Source organism: Fukomys damarensis, unplaced genomic scaffold, assembly GCF_012274545.1.
Source record: "Fukomys damarensis isolate Sample0158 unplaced genomic scaffold, DMR_v1.0_HiC HiC_scaffold_37, whole genome shotgun sequence".
NCBI lineage: Eukaryota > Metazoa > Chordata > Mammalia > Rodentia > Bathyergidae > Fukomys > Fukomys damarensis.
The window spans coordinates 21,832,956-21,852,042 of NW_022900949.1; the positions used below are offsets into that span (position 1 = coordinate 21,832,956).

A 19,087-nucleotide genomic window follows, 5' to 3' on the forward strand; every position below is an offset into this window, starting at 1 on the left:
TCACCGCGCCTGTCGTCTGAACGCCGCGGTTCCCAGGGTCTGGCCATCCTGTCCTTTCCGCCGCTGCGGTGACTCGCGTTCCCTTCCGCTTCATTGTTGCTCAGGGGCCCGAGTTCATGACCCAGGGCCCCGGGGGGCTATGCGCGTCCCTGATGGCCCTAGTAACCCAAATGGGTGTACACATTGCTCATCCCAGCCCGAGGGAGGCTGAGGCAGGAGTATCGCCGCGAGTTCCTGGCCAGCCGGGGCTTTAACTCAGTGGCACCACCCCCTGCCTCGGAAGCACAGAGTACCGAGCTGTATCCCCGCTACCAAAAAAAAGGGCTAATTAAGGGCCAGAGGGTGTAACTCAGTGGCACAGCTCCTGCCTGGCAAGCACGAGACCCTGAGTTCCATCCCTGGTACCAAAAAAAAATCCCTAAATGGGAAAGTAACCCAAGCACAGACTTCCAGAATTCCACCTCTCTGGTCGCCTGCTCCTGAATAGGTTCCGCCCCAGAACCTTCCACTTTGAGGTCGCCTGCTCTTTCCGGCCTATCGGACCCCAGTCAACTGCCCTCTCCCGTGTCCGGTGGCCGCTGGTTCAAAGAGGGCGTCTCTGCCCCACTGGAAACCTCACGCAGAGGACAGCTGCGGCCCGTGGAGCCCCCCGTCTCACCGGCCCAGCTTGGGGCCACGTGTAGCCGCTTCCCTGTACTGGGCCGGGCGTTTGTCCCCGCCGCTGGCCCTGCGTTCTAAACTTCAGGTCACCGTCCCCAGGCTCATGCCTCCTCCAGTGAGGAACGGGACCGTGATCTGGAGCAACTGACTGCAGGGCCTGCACGCTGGTGGAATCTGCACTTCGGGTCCACAAAACTCCGCCTCAGCTAACAATACCCTGCATCGTTCCTACAATGCGTGACTTGGACGTGTATATATTTTAACTCCGTAAGACTATGAAACTTAGATAGGTCATGGTTTTTCTTTTTAGTTTTGTTGTTTTGAGACAGGCTTTTACTGTGTAGTTTGGGGTGGCCTTGAACTGTGTAGCCCAGGGTGGCCTCAAACTCACAATGATCGTCCTGCTTCAGCCTGCCCAGTGCTGGGATTACAGGTGTGTGCCACCACGCTGGCTTTATGATGTGTATCTTTCAATACAAGTGCTGGCCACCGGATGGGGTTTCCTCCCCTGCCCTAAGTCTTGTGCAAGCCAGGCAAGCACTCATGACTGAGCCATGTTTATCCCTGTTCTGAGTGTTAGATGGGCTTGAAAGGTCAATGCAAGCATGGATAGGTTAGGAGGACCCTGCAGGTATGGATCAAGACTTGGAAACTACATTTGTGTGGCTCTGGAGCTCTCTAGACCAAAGCAGCCAGAGAAACTATAGAGATTGAGAAACTGTGCCCCTAACTTCGGATGAGGGAATTGCCCTCAAAGCTGCCAACCCTGTGTGTGACCAAACCCAGGGACACCACATTGCAGGGGGCCTTTGTGCACAATTGTAGTAGAAAAACACATTTTCTTTGTTGTGGGTAACAAGGCGAGTAGTAAAGAGTTGTCCCCTACTCTTACCCATGTGACGTTCATTTAAAAGGAAGATTCCTGGACTGCAGGTATGGGGCGCCAGAGCACTTGCCTAGCATACATGAGGCCTTGGGTTCCCAGGCCTACAAAAGAAGGGATTTTTAGATGTTTATAAAGCTCATAGCTGTGGTGGACCCTTGATTTATGAACTCAGTTCATTCACAAGGGCTGGTTGTAACGCACAATGGTCAGTTGAAGCCTCAGGCTCCTCTGCACAGCCTTCAAAGTCTCTCCTATACACGGGCAGATCTCAGGGTTCTTAAGACATTGGCCCAGAACTCCTCAATTAAGCACACATAGGAAAGGATTGTGGTAATGTTTGTTCCCAGAACTGCTTGAAGGGTTAAATATGTATCTGAGACTATCTGGAAGCACAAGTGACTGGCATTCGGGTTGTAACTCAAGACTTTGGTCATAAGTTAAAACTGAAATTCCAATCATAACTAAGGTTGTTCTTAGGTCAAGCTAGTTGCAACTCAAGGGTCCACTGAATTTCATTTTAAAAGGCCTACTTCAGTCTGGACAAAAAGATGTGATGTCAGCCAGGCCTGGTGGCATATGCCTGTAATCCCAGCACTTGGGAGGCTGAGGCAAGAGGATCAACACGAGTTTGAGGCCAGCCTGGGCTACATAGTAAGCTAAGGCCAGCCTAGTAGTGAGAACCTGTGTCCAAAAAACAAAAATTGTGTTGCCAAAGCGTACTTCTTTTTCATTAATTGAAACTGAAATGAATACTATTAGTGTTGTGGCCATTTCTATGCAAAAGCTACACAACCTACTTATTTGCTGCATTTGATCAGAGTTCCTAGTTCCCAGGCCTCTTGCTGGGGAGGACCCTTCCCCTTCTGCATGATGACAGCTCAGAAAACACCTTGGCAGCTGGGGTTTTCTTGGCCTGGACCTGCAGCCCAGACCACACATCCCTGGGTGACGCAGAGGCACCTGGGGCCAGAGCAGTGACAGGCCACCTGCCACGGAGTGAGTGCAGGTCATGCTCTTGAGTGACATGTGAAGTCCACATGCCATGACCCTGGGTTTCCGAGTGCACTGTTTCCTTTTTTTATTTTGGTGCCGGGGATTGAACTCAGGTCCTTGGCGCTTGCAAGGCAGGCCACTGAAGCGCTAAGCTAAATCCCCAGCCCTGCAAATGTTTCTTCTTAAAAACACAGTGTATCGACGTACCCTCCCTTCCTGTGTGCACACAGCACCACTGGAAATGCTCACTTCTGTGGTCACAGGACTTAGGGTGTCAGGAGGACACAGTGGGATGTCTTCTGGAGCTCACCTTTTCTGCTCAAACACTGGTGACAGAGGACTTGGGAACGGCTGCAGAAAATGCTGTGTTTGTAACAAGGACATTTCTTCTACTGTGGAGGGATTTAATCTTAAATATGGCTGCTACATGGCTAATGTACTGTCAGTGATACCTGTGTCTAGATGTCCCCCAGAGCCTCCTGCAGTCATAGATAAGGCTTTTCAGAGGTGGTTGGATCTAAATGTGCGTTGATCACTGAAGCAGTCATCATTCTGAGTGTGGATTAAGGGAAGGACTGCCCTAAGGGCAAGTAGCCTGGCCAGGATGTAAGGGACAGAAAGAGGGCTGCGCTAGTCACTCACCTGTCACTTGCTGCCTTCTGCCTGCCCTGCCATAGGCTCTCGGTCATCCCACCCTGCTTTGGAGCTTGCTGACTATGAAACCTCTTATAGATGGAGCCAAATAACCCTTTCCACCTCTAACTTCGGGTGTCACTGTCTCAGTGATGAAAAAAGACACCCCACTGGGGTCATTTCTGTACCGCACAGAACGTGGCCGTGGCCCCTTTCTGGCTCAGCACCAACTGCCCACACTCGGCTGGGGATCCTGCCCAGCACTGTCCACGGCTGACTCAAGGCAACATCAGTGGCACATGGCAGCCCAGATCACAGGCCAGAACCAAGCACAAGGCACCAACTTATAAACATCGTTAAATTTTATTATTAACAAAAACTTTTGTACATTTTAATACATGTGGAATTTTACATCTAGGCAAAATAACAACACATTCAAAATTTACCATTTATACAAATTGTTACAGAATAACAACCAGTGGGTTAAATAACTAAAATAAACCTCACTGATTTTTTAAAAATTATCTACAAAAGGTCTGACTTTCTTTAAAATTCCCCTGAACATATAAAAATAAATTAATTTTACTTTTCAATTAAATCTACCAATTAGAAATATTACAAATCAAAATATCAATGTTATCTTATGAATTTTTCACAATACAAAAGATTCACAAAACTTTATTTACAGAAATGAGGTAAGAACTGTGCAATGTTTAACCAAGAGACATATTAGCGTGTTCTTCAGCTAAGGACACAGTGGAGGTCTAGTCACTAACACCTTTCACCTCTCAGACCCCAGCAGCTGCCTGGGTCTGTCCTGCCTCCTCCTGGGACACCCAGGGTGCAGTTGCAGGGGAAGACAGGGTGGACACAAGGCTGGCTGTTCGGGAGCCACAGTGCTTAGTAGTGGAAATTGCTTAAATAAAACAGTTATGTGTTCCTGCCAGACCCCTCCTGCTATTTTGTGACCACTACTGGAGAAACACCCTACAGGACGCAGTTCTGCCTGAGCTGTCTGCAGGGCACAGCACCTTGAGGGTAACAGAGATGAGGCACTGGCCTGGAGCCACTCGGCGGGCTGCTGACAACCTTGGTCAAGGCCAGACTGCAGCAGCATCCAGAAAGGGCTTTCTTCCCCCAGCAGCCTCAGAACTAAGACAAAGTCTCCCTTACACTATGAGCAGGTCTGGATGCTGAAGAAGCACTTGGCAAAAAGAAAAGTACCTTCAGAAGCAAATGTTACATCCTAATGCAATTACCAAACTGGCCAAGTCTCATTAGGAAGGAAATATTTTGAACACAGTTTTGCAGTCTCCTGATGAGTTAGTTATACAACTGCAACATTTAATGACTAGAACTCTAGAAGAAATTGACAGTCCCTTGAAATACGCTTGGGGGGCGGGGAGGTACCGGGGATCGAACTCTGGGGTCCTTGCGCTTGCGAGGCAGGCAGTGGAACCACTGACCTAAATCCCCGGCCCATGAAAGTCCCTTGAAATTTCAGATCTGACTCATAACCCAAGGAGTTTGTAAGTGGAACCAGTCTATTTTTGCTATTCCCATCTCCATAACAATTAATTTGCACACAAACTATATTAAATTTTTCTTGGGTTGATAACTCATTGCATGTAAGTCATTTCATTGACAAAAGTTAACTATTCCATCTTTCAAAGTTTAAAACCTTTGGGTGGGGCAGGGGATAGGGAATTCATTTCAGTGCAACAAAGCAACAAGAAAATCAATCTGGGCCTTCCAAGCGCCCTCCGGCCAGCTGTCCTGTGGCCTCTTCGCACTTCACAGCCATAGCCTCACAGATGCCTAAAAGCAGGCGAGGCCGTTTCAGGTGTCTCTCAAGGGTCAACATTTCTCTTGAGCAACAGGCCCAGTTTTATCACTAATTCTCTGCAGTAAAACAAAAACCAGGTGCATTATTAGCTAAACAAACTCTGGTCAGTACTTGCAACAATGTGATACATTGTTCTGGCTATTTTTCAGTCTAGCGTAAGGGCATGAATTTACTGGTAAATCCTTTAAAATAGTAAATCCAACACACTCCTACAGAAGCGGACCCAGGACCCAGGCCCACACCTTGGCCCTCCTCCCTGTGCTTCTCTGTGCCTGGTGGGGTGCCGGATCCCAACCCACTGGGGTTCAATGTTCCAGCCCTGATTCTGTCAGGTAATTGGTACTATTTTATCTGTATGGTTGTGATTCAATACTTACTATAGCTACAGTTTTTTACAAGGAAAGATTCTTGAGGAAACAGTAAAACTTCCAGAATAAATGCAATCACTTCTCTTTCCTGGGCATAATAAGGTTTGTGCAAAGTGTGTGCCTAACCAGGCATGGCCAAAACAAGAGGCACTGAGGAGTTCCTGAAGAATGGTTACCCTTACCCTGTAATCTTGAGCCAATCCTAGAGGTTCTGAAGACTAGATTCCAGGAAACCGCTGCTCTGCCGTTAGGACGAGCCTGACCAGCCTGCAAACACGGGCACCCGCCTCCCTGTCCCGTGCTGTCCTGACCTGACCCGAGGGGTAGGGACAGCGACACACAGACTTAAAGCGCACACTGCCACGTTTGTGCATCTGTTCTTAACGTACATTTTACACTGAAAGGGTAAGATGTTCTGCTTACAGGCAGCAATGTGACTAGTTTACTTACTACCAGATTACTTTTTCAATGTTTAGATTGCTACATAAATTTTAGGGGAGGTAAGTCAATTTTGAGAAGCTCTTGGGATCAATTATTTTTAGTAAATTACATTTATAATTACCATATAATTCAACTTGTCTTTATAAAGAAATGACAATTATTGCCTTCTGAGTGAACTGTCCCTCACTAAGCAAATTCCAATGGTCTGAACACGGCCACTCAGCTGGGACTTGTTGGGGCAGCCGAGCAGACACTTACTGTGACCTTCTGGCCAGTGCTGTCACTGTGGATGGTGAGGAAGGGGTTGGTGGCAGCCGTGTGCAGAGGCGGTGCCGGGGCTCCTGCCAGCAGGCTGTTGATGGGCAGCTGCGCTGGGCCGGGCAGCTGCAATGGCTGCAGCTCAGGCGGGTGGTGCTGGTGGTGCTGCTGCTGCTGCTGCACAAGCTGGTACAGGAAGGCCTGGTGCTGCTCCTGCAGCGGAAACATGGGAGAGTGCAGAGTCACCACGCTCGCAGCACTACATCCTGCCCCTTCATCTGTCATGCTAGCAAGAGAGAGAACAAGTGCCGCCTCCTGAAAAGCCCGCCGCACTAGGAAACATCTGTCCACTGTGTAAACTAGTGTGGACAGCATGTTCTCAACACAAGCAAACAAAAGCAGGAGCCCCGTTTAAATTATGCTGGCGACTAAAGTCAGTCGTGCATTGCCGCTATTCAGTTTACAGGGTATCACAGGACCCCACCTTCCCCACACTTCTGTTGTCTAACTCCACATCAGACAACTGTCAGAACTCTCACCCGTGCCCGTAGGGATGGTGCCTTTTCCACTCTGCTTTCCTTGTGGCACTAGGGGTGGAACCCAGGACTACCCAACCACTGAGCCCCCACCCTTTTTTCTTATTCTGAACCAGGATCTAAGTTGCCTGGGCTATGCTAGAATGTGACCCTCCTACCTCAGACTCCCAAGAAAATGGAAGTAGGGTATAAGGTATGCACCACCATTCCTGACAGCATGCACCTAGTTCACTCCACAGATCCCCTGAGCGCTACTTACTCTGCACCGGGGATACACAGTGGGGAGTGGGTGGGGGCGCTGGAAGGGAAGAAATGTTAGGGCATGATTTCACCGAAACAGGGAGTCTGCTGGGGATGCGACCGGGGGGGACCTTTCGAGTGGGTGGAGACTGGCAGGGGGCAAGGGTGCCGGCACAGCCAGGGCCTTCCAGGACTGAGGAGCTAGCACAGCTGCACACCCGAGAATGCAGCCACAGGGTGGGGCAGACCCGAGGGGATGGGCGGTGTCACCTGGCCAGGCGGGCAGCTCTGTGCAGGGCACCAGAGCTCAGCTTCCAGGAATCAGTTCCACCCACAGAGTGGCACCTGATGTCACCACCATACTCCGGGTAGAAGACCCAGAAGAGAAAAGGAGAGCAAAACAAGGTCGGGTTGGGACTGAGGGAAGGAGAGAGACAATCCTGCCAGGCCGGCTGCTGGGACAGAGCCAGAACCAAGTGTAAGCAGGGAGAGGAGTGGGAGCACCGGGCAGGGAGTCACCTTTAGGATGGAGGTGAGGCATGTCTGACTCGGAATGAATCTCACCTCCTAGCCTTGGCTGACAAAGACAAAACTAACATTTAAATCCTTTCAGTCGTCATACTCCGTGCAGTAATGTGTGCTGAAAATTCCATATCCATGTTCTAGGAATGGGAAGCCCATAGGTCCTAATGTTACTCTGGCACAAATGTTCACAGAAGAGACCGAGACACTGAGTTTAGTGTCCATATTAAGATGAAGGCAGGGAGAGGTAGTAAGGTCATGTTTTACTGTACGCATCAGGACTCCTGTCGTCTACCTCTGCATCACTGTCTGGACAGTGACGTGGACCAAAGTCACAGCCAGGATTTTATGTTTTCACTGAAGCAAAAAGTACATGTTTTTAGAAGAACTGTAGACAGAAGCTGACAATTTCTGCAATGAGCCAAAAGGTCCTAGAGAGAGGCCTCTCTGTCCCTCTGTGCAGAGGCAGAGGTTGCAGCCATTATCTCTTCCGAGATGCTTCCAGCTCAGCTTCTCCGAGCACCGCCAGGCTCTGCTCTCGTTGGCTCAGGCGCAGCTCAGAGCGCTCACCCAGCACCACAAAAGCAGCAAAATGGAATCTCAACGAGACTGCAAGTTGAAGGTCAGCCTGGCTACAGAACAAGGGGGAATGGATTTGTGCCCCCCCCCAACTTTGTCTCAGAGCCCCCAGCAGCTGCTTGGCTAGGACCCAGCGCACCAGGAACCCTCCCACCAATGCGCGCATGCTCGGACCAAAAATGAGCAACCACCAACACTGCTCTGGTTTTCACAGTAAAATGTCTGGAGTCACCCGTAGTGCCTGAGGTCTTTACACCTACGGGACACCCCAGCAGCCTCTGGCTTTCCTGGGGGTCCAGACTCCCGCTGCACTACACATCTCAACAAAAGCCTCGGGGAAACCTGGGCTCCGAGGTACACTGGCTGTGTGCCCAGGGCCTTGTAGGAACCACCACACATCACTGTTCTTCAGGGAATGATGCTAAGTAAAGGTGGGGTCGTATTCAGGACCCACCAACTCTTTTCCAAACATTTTGATCTGCAGATGATTGAATTCACAGAAGTGAGTGAATAAACTATGTCCCTACTGAAATTACTGTCTTCTGTCCAAACTGGTGTCCTTCAGTTCTTCCAAAGTCAGTATTCAGTCGGTCAGGATACTGCTCCTCGTAGTCTTATCAAGTCTGGGATTTCATGTCACCATCTGCTGCTCCTGGCGCTGCTGTGACGCAGGCACCACAGTCCTGTCCAGCCTGCTCCTCTGGTCACCACCCCCAATAAAGGAAGACTCCTTTTAAAAAAGGGAATCATCACTATCTGAAACTGTAATCCTTAAAAACAAGATTAGCAATTACTAAGGCTAACTGACAGAAAAAAAGGGGTATACAGGCTTCAGTACGCCTCCGCTCCACCTGTACACATTAGTTTCCAATCACTGCTTTGGAGAGATCCGTACTTCTGCTTGCAAGCTCTAGGCACCTGCCTCCCGCTAGGTCTTCCACAGCACAGCACCTGCCCTGTGCCTGCGAGTGAGCACCTGTGCTGCTGTCCCCTAAGTCGGAAAGGCTCTCGCCCCCAAGCACATCCAGGCCTGCAGGGCGGGCGCCCCCCAGCTCTATCCTAGCACCGCGAATCAGACCGACAGTGAACCCGCCCGCAGCTTCTAACTAATCATGCCCTCCGTCCCTCCCCCGTCCTCCGTCCCTCCCCGTGCACCATCCTCAGCCAGGATCACAGTCCACTGAGTGTGTACAGCGATGAAGGGAGGTGCCGTCACCACCAGAGTCCCAAACAGCAAGCAGACTTCTGGATCACCATTCTCCATCGTGCTGCTTCACTACAGGTATTCTAATCCCACAATGAATGTCCATTCTAGTCAACAACACTTCCTCCTAATAAAAATCAAATATTATCAAAAGTAAGAACTTACTGGTGTGAGCTGTTGAGAATTCAACAACTGCTGAAACTGTTGTTGATGAATAAGTATTTGTCTGTGCTGGTCAGAAAGTAATCCTAGTCCTGAGGCACTGAAAAATGATTAAAATTCTTACTTTCTACTTTATACTTCTAATGTTTTACCATAATACGTCTTTATTTTTTGAGACAGGGTCTTGCTATGCAGTTCAGGCTGACCTTGAACTCACTATGTAGTCCAGGCTGGCTTCGAACTTGTGGCGATCCTCCTGCCTCAGCCTCCCAGTGCTGGGATTACAGGCGTGCGCCACCACGCCCAGCCTAACAACCACAATACTTTTTAAAAACAATTATGCACAAATCATTTCTTCTTTCTCTTTCTATAATGCATGTATACAACTAAATGAGAATTCATATTCACATGGTCAAGTGTATTCTTTTTATTTTAAACCAAAGAGAAGAAAAATTATTTTATGGAATAGAAATTTACGTGTTTATTTTTGATTATTCAGGGATAATTTAACCTATGCTAACATACATAGTTAAGTATCTAAACATACCAGTGATTTGACTGATTTTTTTAAATGGCCCTAATTTTTTTTAATTAAGCATCAAGAAAAAGAAAGACAGAAGAAATAGCTTACTGGTGCCCAATATGAATTTAAAATTATTCTTCCAAAGTATGTTTAATAACATGGCTTTAGTCCCCTTTTTTTGAACAAATAGTCGTATGAAATTCTAGTACAACAAAACCAGTAAGTTTCACTTCAAAATATTTATCCTTCACCTTATGTCAAAATCTTTGATCCAGTTAAGAAAATTATACTACTAAATTTTAAGCATCACTCTATCACCTTCCTTCAGAATGTAGGATACATAAATAAACAGGGGGGTAAGAAAACACTTGCATCGAGTATCAAGACTAAAACTTTCAACATAATATATTTAATACTTTGTTACTAAAAACTGGTTTTAATTGTTTCATAAGAATTACCTACATTTCAAAAATAAATATACTCTGGGTAGCATATGCCTAGTTTAAATCTGGAGTAGACTTTTATTTTCTTCGACACATCCACAGGCAACAGTGACCATCCCAAACTAAAGCACAGACGATGCTGGTTCTATGATGCACAAAACCCATGATATATGACAGAAGCTTCTCACCTGTTAGTCAGCGTGGCTGGCATTGGATGTGTTGCGTTAGGTGGTACAGTTGTGTGGGTGAGGGGGGCAGGGTTCTGGGACAGGGTGACGGGGGTCTGCATCACCCCATTTAAAGCTCCTACAATGCCGTTAATTGCCAGCTGGTTACCTGGCAAAGCTCCAATTATCCCCCCAACTGCGGCGGCAGCAGGGATAGAAGAGGCCACCGGCTGCACCCCCCCAGCCAGCGCCCCCACAGTCACACCGTTGACCTGCTGGGCCCCGGTGACTCCAGGGCCCTGCTGCGCGGGGCTCTGGCCAGCAGGCGGTGGGGTAGACAGGGCAGAGGAGCTGCTGGTGCTCTGGCCACTGGAGGTTAAGTCCTAGTGGAAGAAGAGAAACTGTTAACATGAATTTGAAACCATTTAAGGTGCTGTCCTACGGTTCATGGGCAGAGCACAAATGAACATATCCACACACAAATTACCTGGTTTAATACAGGAAGAGAACTATCAGGTAAAAAGCTGTTTCCTATATGAGGGCTCTTATTGCTGTTCAAGGAATCAGTAGTCGGAGCTAGAATAAAAACAGATTTAAAGTCTTGCCACTCCTATGGCCAGTTTAAATAGAAAACAAAACATATCCTCATTTCTGAATACCACAGCTTTAACTCAGTAATGAGATCATTGCACATTTAAATAAATTTCACCTTAAACCCTGTACTACATAAGTAAAAGCGAATTCAAGATGCCGCTTCACAGGATTGCCTAAACCCTTCGGAAGCAGCCCATCCGTCCTGTTTTGTGTCTTCACACGGCTGGTGGCTGGTTATTACTTCTTACGCAGCTGACACTGAAGTCTACCTTGGTTCTTAGATATAAATCACGTGCTCTCTCACTCACCCGCCTGTGCCGAAAACGTGTGCATCTGATGAGACGGACTGGGGTTCGTCGTTATTGTCGGGAAAGGCACCGAAAGCTGTGCATTCAATAACTGAAGACGTTCCTTTTTGGCAGTCAAGTTTTTAATTTGTTCTTCTAATCTTCGATTTTCTACTTGAAGTTGGTGTAATGACTTCAGCATTCCTAAAACTAGCAAACATTTTGATGCTTTTAAAGACAAACCCACACCCGGGACCATTTATGGGCACTGCCAATAATTTTAAAGCAAGGGTGAGTTGTTAAAAGTTCTATGAAGCATTCCTAAGCGGTCACAGCGTACCCTGGGTCTGTACGACGCCAATGTCAGGTTTATATTCCTATCTATGTAAGAATCCAGGGAGACTGCTCCTGGAGGTAGCATCTGAAAACTTTGGCACACATAGCAATAAAACCACGAGGCGCAGGTAACTTCCACCCTCGAAACAGAAATGAAAGCGTCTTAGTTTCCTCAGAACAGCTGTTACACACACAGCGCTGCCGACGTATTTCTGCTCCTTGCTCCGTGTGAACTCCGCGGTGCAGGGAGGGTTAGCTCAGCCTGCTCGGGCGCCCCTCCACTCCACCCCCGGGCTTCCACACCAGGGGTCCCAAGAAAAGAAACGGAAAACCAAAGCTCCCGCCAGAAGGCGCTGCTGCCCAAGGCGCCCAGCAGGGAGCGCTGTGTGCAGGGCCCTGTGACTCCTGCAGGACCTGAGCCTCGCTGGCGACACCGCACGGCACGGGCCGCACCTCTCCGTGTTAAAAAGCTGGATTTGTTCAACTCGACCACGGGGCCTGCCAGAGATGCTTCCCGAGGGATTCACCTGTGTTCCTCCTCACGGTCCCTAAAGCAGCACAGCAAGGCCCAGCTGACCCTGTCCTCTGGCTCCTTTCCTAAGGGTTACCACAGCATGAACTTCCTGAAAATTAGCATTTTCTGTTGGGCACCATTCATGAAAATACTGACTTATGGCGTGTGGCTCACTAATACCGAAAGGAAACCTTTGTTTTAATGACATAAAGCAGTGAAAGTTCATATCCCAAAGTGATGGAAACCACCTATTTCCCCAAAAAAAACATTTACGCTCAATACCGGGTCACTTCAGCTTACTGCTACTTGTCCTAACTTTGTTTTTCTGCCATTTTCCACCATGGTCCTAAAACTTAAAATTACACCACATAGTGTAATTTTAGTAAATGATGAACTTAACTAGTACGTTGTTATTCTTCCTCTAAATTATACAATTAAGAAGGCTGGCCATACCTGTCTATAAGCATTTTTTTTTTTATTCTCCATAGGTGAGGAACTTTTCTTCCAACAACTAAGCTTAGAGAAGACAGATGATAAATTACAGTACTATGAAGAAAAAGTACCAATGTTAAAGTAGCAGCTCACAGATGTTCTACGGTGTTGTTTTTCATGTCTTCTAACCCTTAGAAGCCCGTATATAGATACAGTCTTACTTCCAATTCTACAAATGAGGGACTAAAAATCTCAAGAGATTCGCCCAAGTGTTTGCCTATTAATAAGGTAAAGACAGGTTCAAGTCAGAGCAGTAACACCGGTGCCATTACACGCACTGAACTTTCTCACCCCATTATACACAGTATGTCCTGATTTCATCGCTGCTGTGGATAATGTGACCCCAGTGTCTATCCATCCGCCCCCATCCCCGCTCGAGGCCCAGGAAATGAACACTTACTGTCACTGGGTGTGCCCTGTTCTAACAGAAACTGCTGCCCTTCGCTCCACTGCCTCTCCAGCAGCTGCTCTATACTGGCCGCCACAGGAGGCAGATTCTCCAAACTGCTGCTGCCGCCACCGGGCTGATCATAGCGAATCTGCAAACTGCTTACAGGGGATCTGTTGGAAACAGGAATGCTCAAGTCAGAGAGGAGAGAAACACTTTCAGGGTTTCTTACCTTACCCTGACCACTGCTGTCTCTCCAACAAGTTTTCTAACACCAGGTGGCCTGTGCCAGAAGTATCAGTTTCCTGGGTATGTAACAATATAATCTACCCTAAAATTGAGTAATTATCGTTCTTTCCTGCATTATAAAATCAAAGGAATGACTGACATACTAAATAATTTAAAAAACCAGAAAATAGAAACACACCACGAGTAATCTCTGAAACAGGCTGTAAAAGAAATTAGTATGGCTTTATAAGACAAAAGGGGAAAAGACCAAGATTAGAAAGACATTAAAGTGACAGTTCTACCTTTATGCTGTAATATATATGGTATCAAGACAGACTACAACTATAATAGCATGGAACAAATCCAAATTTGTTACCAACAAAATGTCAATAAAATATTACTGAGACAGAGTCTTGCTCAAACTCATGGAGACCTTTCTGCCTTCACTTCCCAAGTGCTGGGATTACAGGTGTGCACCACCAGGCTTGGCTATCTTAGCGTTTTTGGTTATAAATTAAAGGCTATTTTCAATATTAAGGAATATTATTCAAACCAAAGCGATGTGTAAGTCCATTATAAAAATACTTTAAAAATGTCAGATCTGTACCTCAAGTGATAACCCTTCCAAAACAAATTTGCTTCTATTAAGATGAGCAAGTTGTATTTTCTAATCTACTTTTTGTCTTCAATTAGTGAAGGGCCATGTATGCTCTCCAGCTTGCACGGACTGCCAGGCACTGGGAAGAGGTCAGTCCCCAGTGTCCCGGGAAGGACAGAAGCAACACACTGGGCACAGGCTGTCTCCCAGCGTGGACCTAGTGCGGGGCTCTCCGAGGTTGTCACCAGGCACTGTGCAGCTGCAAGGGTCGTCGCTTACAGCAGCACAGAAGCCAGACCATTCATTACACTTCAGGCTGGTTTCTGAACAATTCAATCATTTTAAATAAATGAAACCCAGCATTCTAATTAATAAATATACCCCCAGTAATTAATATGTATCATCTATGGCCGGGGATTTAGCTCAGTGGTGCCGCCCACCTGCCTCACAAGCATAAGATCCCAACTTCAATCCCCAGTACCCTCCACCCCGCAAAAAAGAAAATCATCTTAAAAAAAAGCCAGGTGTGGTGGCACAGGCCTGTAATCCCAGCACTCGGGAGGCTGAGTAAGGAGGATCGCTGTGAGTTCGAGACCAGCCTGGGCTACATAGTGAGTTCCAGGTCAGTCTCAGCCACATGGTGAGACCCTGTCTCAAAAAACCAAAACACACACACACACACACACACACACGGCCGAGTGTGGTGGCAAACACCTATACTCTGAGAGGCTGAGGAAGGAGGGTCCCAAATTTAAGCCAATTCTGGCAATGTAGCAAAATCCTAACTCAAGAATAAAATTTTAAAAAGGGCTGAGGATGTAGCCTAGTACAAAGGCTGAAAAACAAACCAACCCACTAGGCAAAATAGCACTCAGGAGTAATTTCCGGGCAATCTGTGTGACATTTTAAAGTGGGAATAAAGAAATGCTTTCTCCACTAAACATAGGTACAAAATTCCATTAACTTTTTTCTTTTAAAGAAAAATTTCACACGGGCTGGATTCGCAGCACACACCTATAATCCTAGCAGTCCAGAGGCTGGGACAGCAGGATCGCCCTGAGTTCAATGTTAGCCTGCACTATGTACTGAGCTCGAAGCCAGCCTAGACTGTTAATACCCACACCCTGTCTCGTTCCCACCCACCCCCAAAATCTGTAAGAGTCCAGAACTCTGAGAGGCTGAAGCAGGAGGAGCTCAAGTTTGAACTCCGCCTGGGCGACTCAGCAATACTCCCCGCCCCCTCCCCAAATGTTTAGGACAAGGCTTGGTGCAGAGGCCCTGGGCCCACTCCCCAGCACTACAGAGATGGGGGCACAGCACACAAAGTCACAGACCACTTTAGAGTTCCAGTTTATAGAAAAGGGACATTTAATTTTCTACAGAGGTCAATCAGGAAAAAAACTATTTTTCATTCACCCAGGAAATAAACAGGCAAAAGGTAGTACCACCATCCAAAAACAGAAAAATGAGGAGTTAGTGGACACTGCATCAGACGTTGCTCAACATCCGCAGCACGTCCACACTCGCGGTCGTCATTCGATCTCCACACGAGGACCCTAGAAGGAGCGTTTCCCTCCCAGTCTCCTATTCCAGTCCAGGTTTGAGGTGGAACTCGTGAAGCGAGAGAACACAGCGTAGACCGTCTCGAGTAAGGCAGTGCTGAACAGTGTCAGGAAACTGCCCTCATTCGGCGCCAGTCTCGCCCGGGACCTGACGTGACCTCGCACCACCACGAGGGGGTGAGGAAGAGGGGCCGCGGCTCCCGACTCGGCACCGGCCCACTGAGCGGAAGGGTGGCGGCCTCACAGAGCGCGGGGCCCAGCTAAACCGAGTCTGCAGAACAACAGCCCAAGTTCACGACTGAATAGTAGCAGCAGCTAGATGCACACCGCTGATTAAAGGAGTCTGAACGGCGCTTACCTCGGGGAGAGGCTTCCTCGGGGCGAGCTTCCTCTGCCCGCCAGGCTGCGGCCGCTGTCTCCCAGGTCCTGATCTGCAGTGCAAATATTTCAGAGCTGTAAACTGACTCTCACCAGGTAAGAGGCTTTACGCCGGCCCTCGTTCCCCTAAAACACATGAACCCTTCTAGGAGAGGGGCGGCCTAGCACGCTGGGCGTACAGCGCTGTCCTTACACGTTTCTGCGGGTGTCGGGAGGCAACGGATCCTGTTCTTTCATTCCTTTAATTTTACAGCACAGAGCGTGGTTTGAATTCGCAGCACCCTCCCCTCAGCCCCTCTTAATTTCTACGGTTAAAGTAACGAATCACAGCTGTGGACAGCTGGTCTGTACGCTTATCACAGCAAGTCCCTCGTGCTTTGTATGTTTTAACACTTGGCATTCCGAGACATCGTGAGATACATTTACACAGAGCCTCCGTGAGACTAAAATTGTGTTCCATGAATCCACACACCAAAGCGGAAGAGCAAGCAGAAACCCCGAGTTCAGAAGAAAGCACCCCCGGGGTACTCGCGTGCGGACGGGTGCAGACCCAGCGGGTGTGAGGCGCCCCTCCTACCGGGCCTTCTTGAACCACGCACAGAGAGGTCCGGGCTGTCCTGGGGGAGCCCAGCGGCCCCGACCCCGACGAGGACCCACTGAGAAGGGACGCGCCGCGGAGCTGAGCCCCCGAGGCCTCACCTGTCTGCCCGCTGTCAGCCTGGGCCATGAGGGCCCCCGCCGCCGGATTCGGGTTCAACCTGCCGCCGCCGTACACGTGCGAGGCCGCCTGACCCAGGGAGGAGCCGGACAGCGGGTTCGCCTAGACCACGGGAAGGAAGCACAGGGGCAGTGAGCTGCAGCCCGGGACACCTACCTCCCTGTCTCCCCAGCCCAGCCAGGGCCTGTTCCCTCCCGCCTCCCAATAGAAGCAGACGTTCCCGACTTCCTGGAAAAGCAAGTTCCACTTTTCGCTACTTTACCATTCCAACATGTCCATTTTTCTCCCCAACGTGTCAATGGTCGAAGTCACAGTACAGTAAAAAGCAGTACAACAGTAGCGGCGCACGCACACGACTAGTTATTTAAACGCGCTAAGCATTTATAAAGAGGAGCAGGTAGGAAAGAGAAGCCTCACGAACCCTTCAGCCCTCACCGCACAGGCTGGCCCGCGAGGCGAGGTCAGAAGATCGGCTCCTGCCGCCTTCCACAGGCATCGGAGCTCTGCGGAGCCCTCCCCCGTCGGCTGAACTCTGTCATTCGTAAAACCTGCACACTGTTTTGTTACTTCCTATTTTGATAGACTCGGAAGCCTGCTGCTTTTTCTGTCTTGTTTTGTTTTTATTTTAAAAGAAAGCAAACAGGCATCGCGAGCATGCCTTCTATACAATGCAGGGCTCAGCGAACCAGAGCTTTGCCCTGACCCCATAGGAGGCGCTGTGTCTTTGGCAGGAAGCCAGCCCTGCTAACTGAAGAGCTCCGCCAAACTTAGTAATTCATTCATGTTGCTAACCACAATTCTGAAGGTCTCCCCTGGGAGCTGTGCCAAACAAGCGAAAATGAACCCTTAACAGATGAAGCTAAGGAGGCTGGCCAAAGTACTGCGCAATCCGATGTGATAAACATGCCTTCTTTGATGTGCATACTCTCTCCCACTTTCCAAGAATATTAGAACCTTCAGATGTGGCATTTTAGAAGCAAATCTTTTGTACACAAAATACTGTTACACCCAGAAGGTTATTACGGACCTCAGATGATTTTCAGACTTAAAAGAACCACAAACTCAAAACTTTTTTTTGAAAGAAGTTTGAGCTCACACTTGAGCTTTTTTTATACAGTGAAATCGCTACATGGTCAGTTCGGAACAAAACTGACCACAACTTCGAGAAACTGAAGCACTTCTAACATAAAGCTGAATAACAGAATAAAAGATGTGGAACATTTTGATATGTACAACAGCACACAAGAGGCAATGACAACACAGTAGTCACAACAAGCATAATATTACAGAAAATAAACTGCTTCTGAGTAATAACCTGACATTTTATCTTGGCCTTTAGCCAACTTATTAAGCATGAAAAATGTACTTTCACAGTTCACACAAACAGTCTTCACGATACAGAACCCTGTCCTTGCTTTCCATTGTTTCAAAGCGTGTATTTAACAGATTACAATTCAGTCTTTAAATTCAACCTGTCGATTTGGGATTTTTTTCTTATTAACAATATGTACACACACAGTCAATAAGAACTGCTATAAAATCCTGTTTAACAATCAGCCCTCAGTAAAAGGTAAGTCAACTTCAATCTGAAGATAGCATCAACTTCTTACCGTGTAGTTAAAAGAGTACAGGATACATAAAATACACAATTCATAAACTCATATGCTGTAAGATTTTGTTTTCCTTCCAAAAGTTATAAATAAATGAGAACAAGGAAAATACAGACAAACCAACAGAAAAACCATGTTACCATTCCCATATATTGTTAAAGCCTCAAGATTCCCAACCCTTAAAAAAATGCCTTTCAGAGAACCAACTTTCTCTTACTCAGACACAATTCCAAAAAGATCACTAATCATACCACAGAGGTTAGAAGTGGGAAATGAATTAGGAGGAGGAGGAAGAGGTTTCATCTTGAGAGTTCTTTGCAAGCAAGATGTAACAGCTGACAAGAAAGGAAGCAGGAGGCAGCACACCCTGCACAGAGACTCTAGGCTCCTGGACCCGCCTGGTGGGGAACATTCTGAGGCCTCCCACTTCCCACTTAGCACAGATTCTGGGTTATGCCTGGGCTAAACCAGGACCTACAATCTACCAGCTGGAATTCTTTTTCAGCTCCAATTATCCCTCTTATGAGCTGCCTCAGTGGCTATTACAACTTCAAGACTACAGCACTCTTTTTAAGGAAAGGTCCTTTCTGCCAAGGGCTTCCTATTATCCCTAGCAGTTTCAAATTTCGGAGTGTAGCACTTTCTTGATCCAGTCTCCAAATTTACTTTCCTTCCCTCCCATTATTTCAGGGCTCACCACAGCAAAGATCAAAACAGAAACCAGCATAGCACATCTACTCCACACAATGACATCACCAGTTAAGAGAAAAGGAAAGTCTACTTATAAAAAGTGGTTGGTAAAACATGACGAATAATGAAGTAAAATAATGGCCGGGGATTTAGCTCAGCGGTTCGGTGGCCTGCCTGGCAAGCGCAAGGACCCAAGTTCAATCCCAGGTACCAAAAAAAAAAAAAAAAAAA

The 19,087-nt window shown here is 47.7% G+C and overlaps 1 protein-coding gene and 1 long non-coding RNA gene across 10 annotated transcripts in view; one reads left to right on the top strand and one right to left on the bottom strand.

Moving 5' to 3' along the window:
- LOC117284419 overlaps nucleotides 1-9,245 on the top strand; it is a 10,859-nt gene extending 1,614 nt beyond the window's left edge. Inside the window, exon 2 of the long non-coding RNA XR_004515493.1 lies at nucleotides 9,127-9,245. This is a non-coding gene — a long non-coding RNA (uncharacterized LOC117284419). The remainder of the gene's footprint in view (nucleotides 1-9,126) is intronic.
- Nucleotides 4,947-19,087, bottom strand: part of Mllt10 (MLLT10 histone lysine methyltransferase DOT1L cofactor) — a 177,508-nt gene continuing 163,367 nt past the window's right edge. For 8 of the 9 annotated variants that reach the window (XM_010619837.3, XM_019206869.2, XM_019206868.2 and 5 more), the window contains 9 exons: nucleotides 16,538-16,658; nucleotides 15,819-15,891; nucleotides 13,085-13,245; nucleotides 11,364-11,552; nucleotides 10,949-11,037; nucleotides 10,483-10,844; nucleotides 9,332-9,428; nucleotides 6,086-6,298; nucleotides 4,947-5,074 (listed from right to left, as the gene is read on the bottom strand). In XM_010619837.3, the coding sequence (XP_010618139.1) occupies nucleotides 5,030-5,074; nucleotides 6,086-6,298; nucleotides 9,332-9,428; nucleotides 10,483-10,844; nucleotides 10,949-11,037; nucleotides 11,364-11,552; nucleotides 13,085-13,245; nucleotides 15,819-15,891; nucleotides 16,538-16,658 (1,350 nt within the window). In that variant the 3' untranslated portion in view covers nucleotides 4,947-5,029. Of the gene's footprint in view, nucleotides 5,075-6,085; nucleotides 6,372-9,331; nucleotides 9,429-10,482; nucleotides 10,845-10,948; nucleotides 11,038-11,363; nucleotides 11,553-13,084; nucleotides 13,246-15,818; nucleotides 15,892-16,537; nucleotides 16,659-19,087 lie in introns of those variants that run through there. The other variant, XM_010619843.3, reaches the window with a different exon arrangement.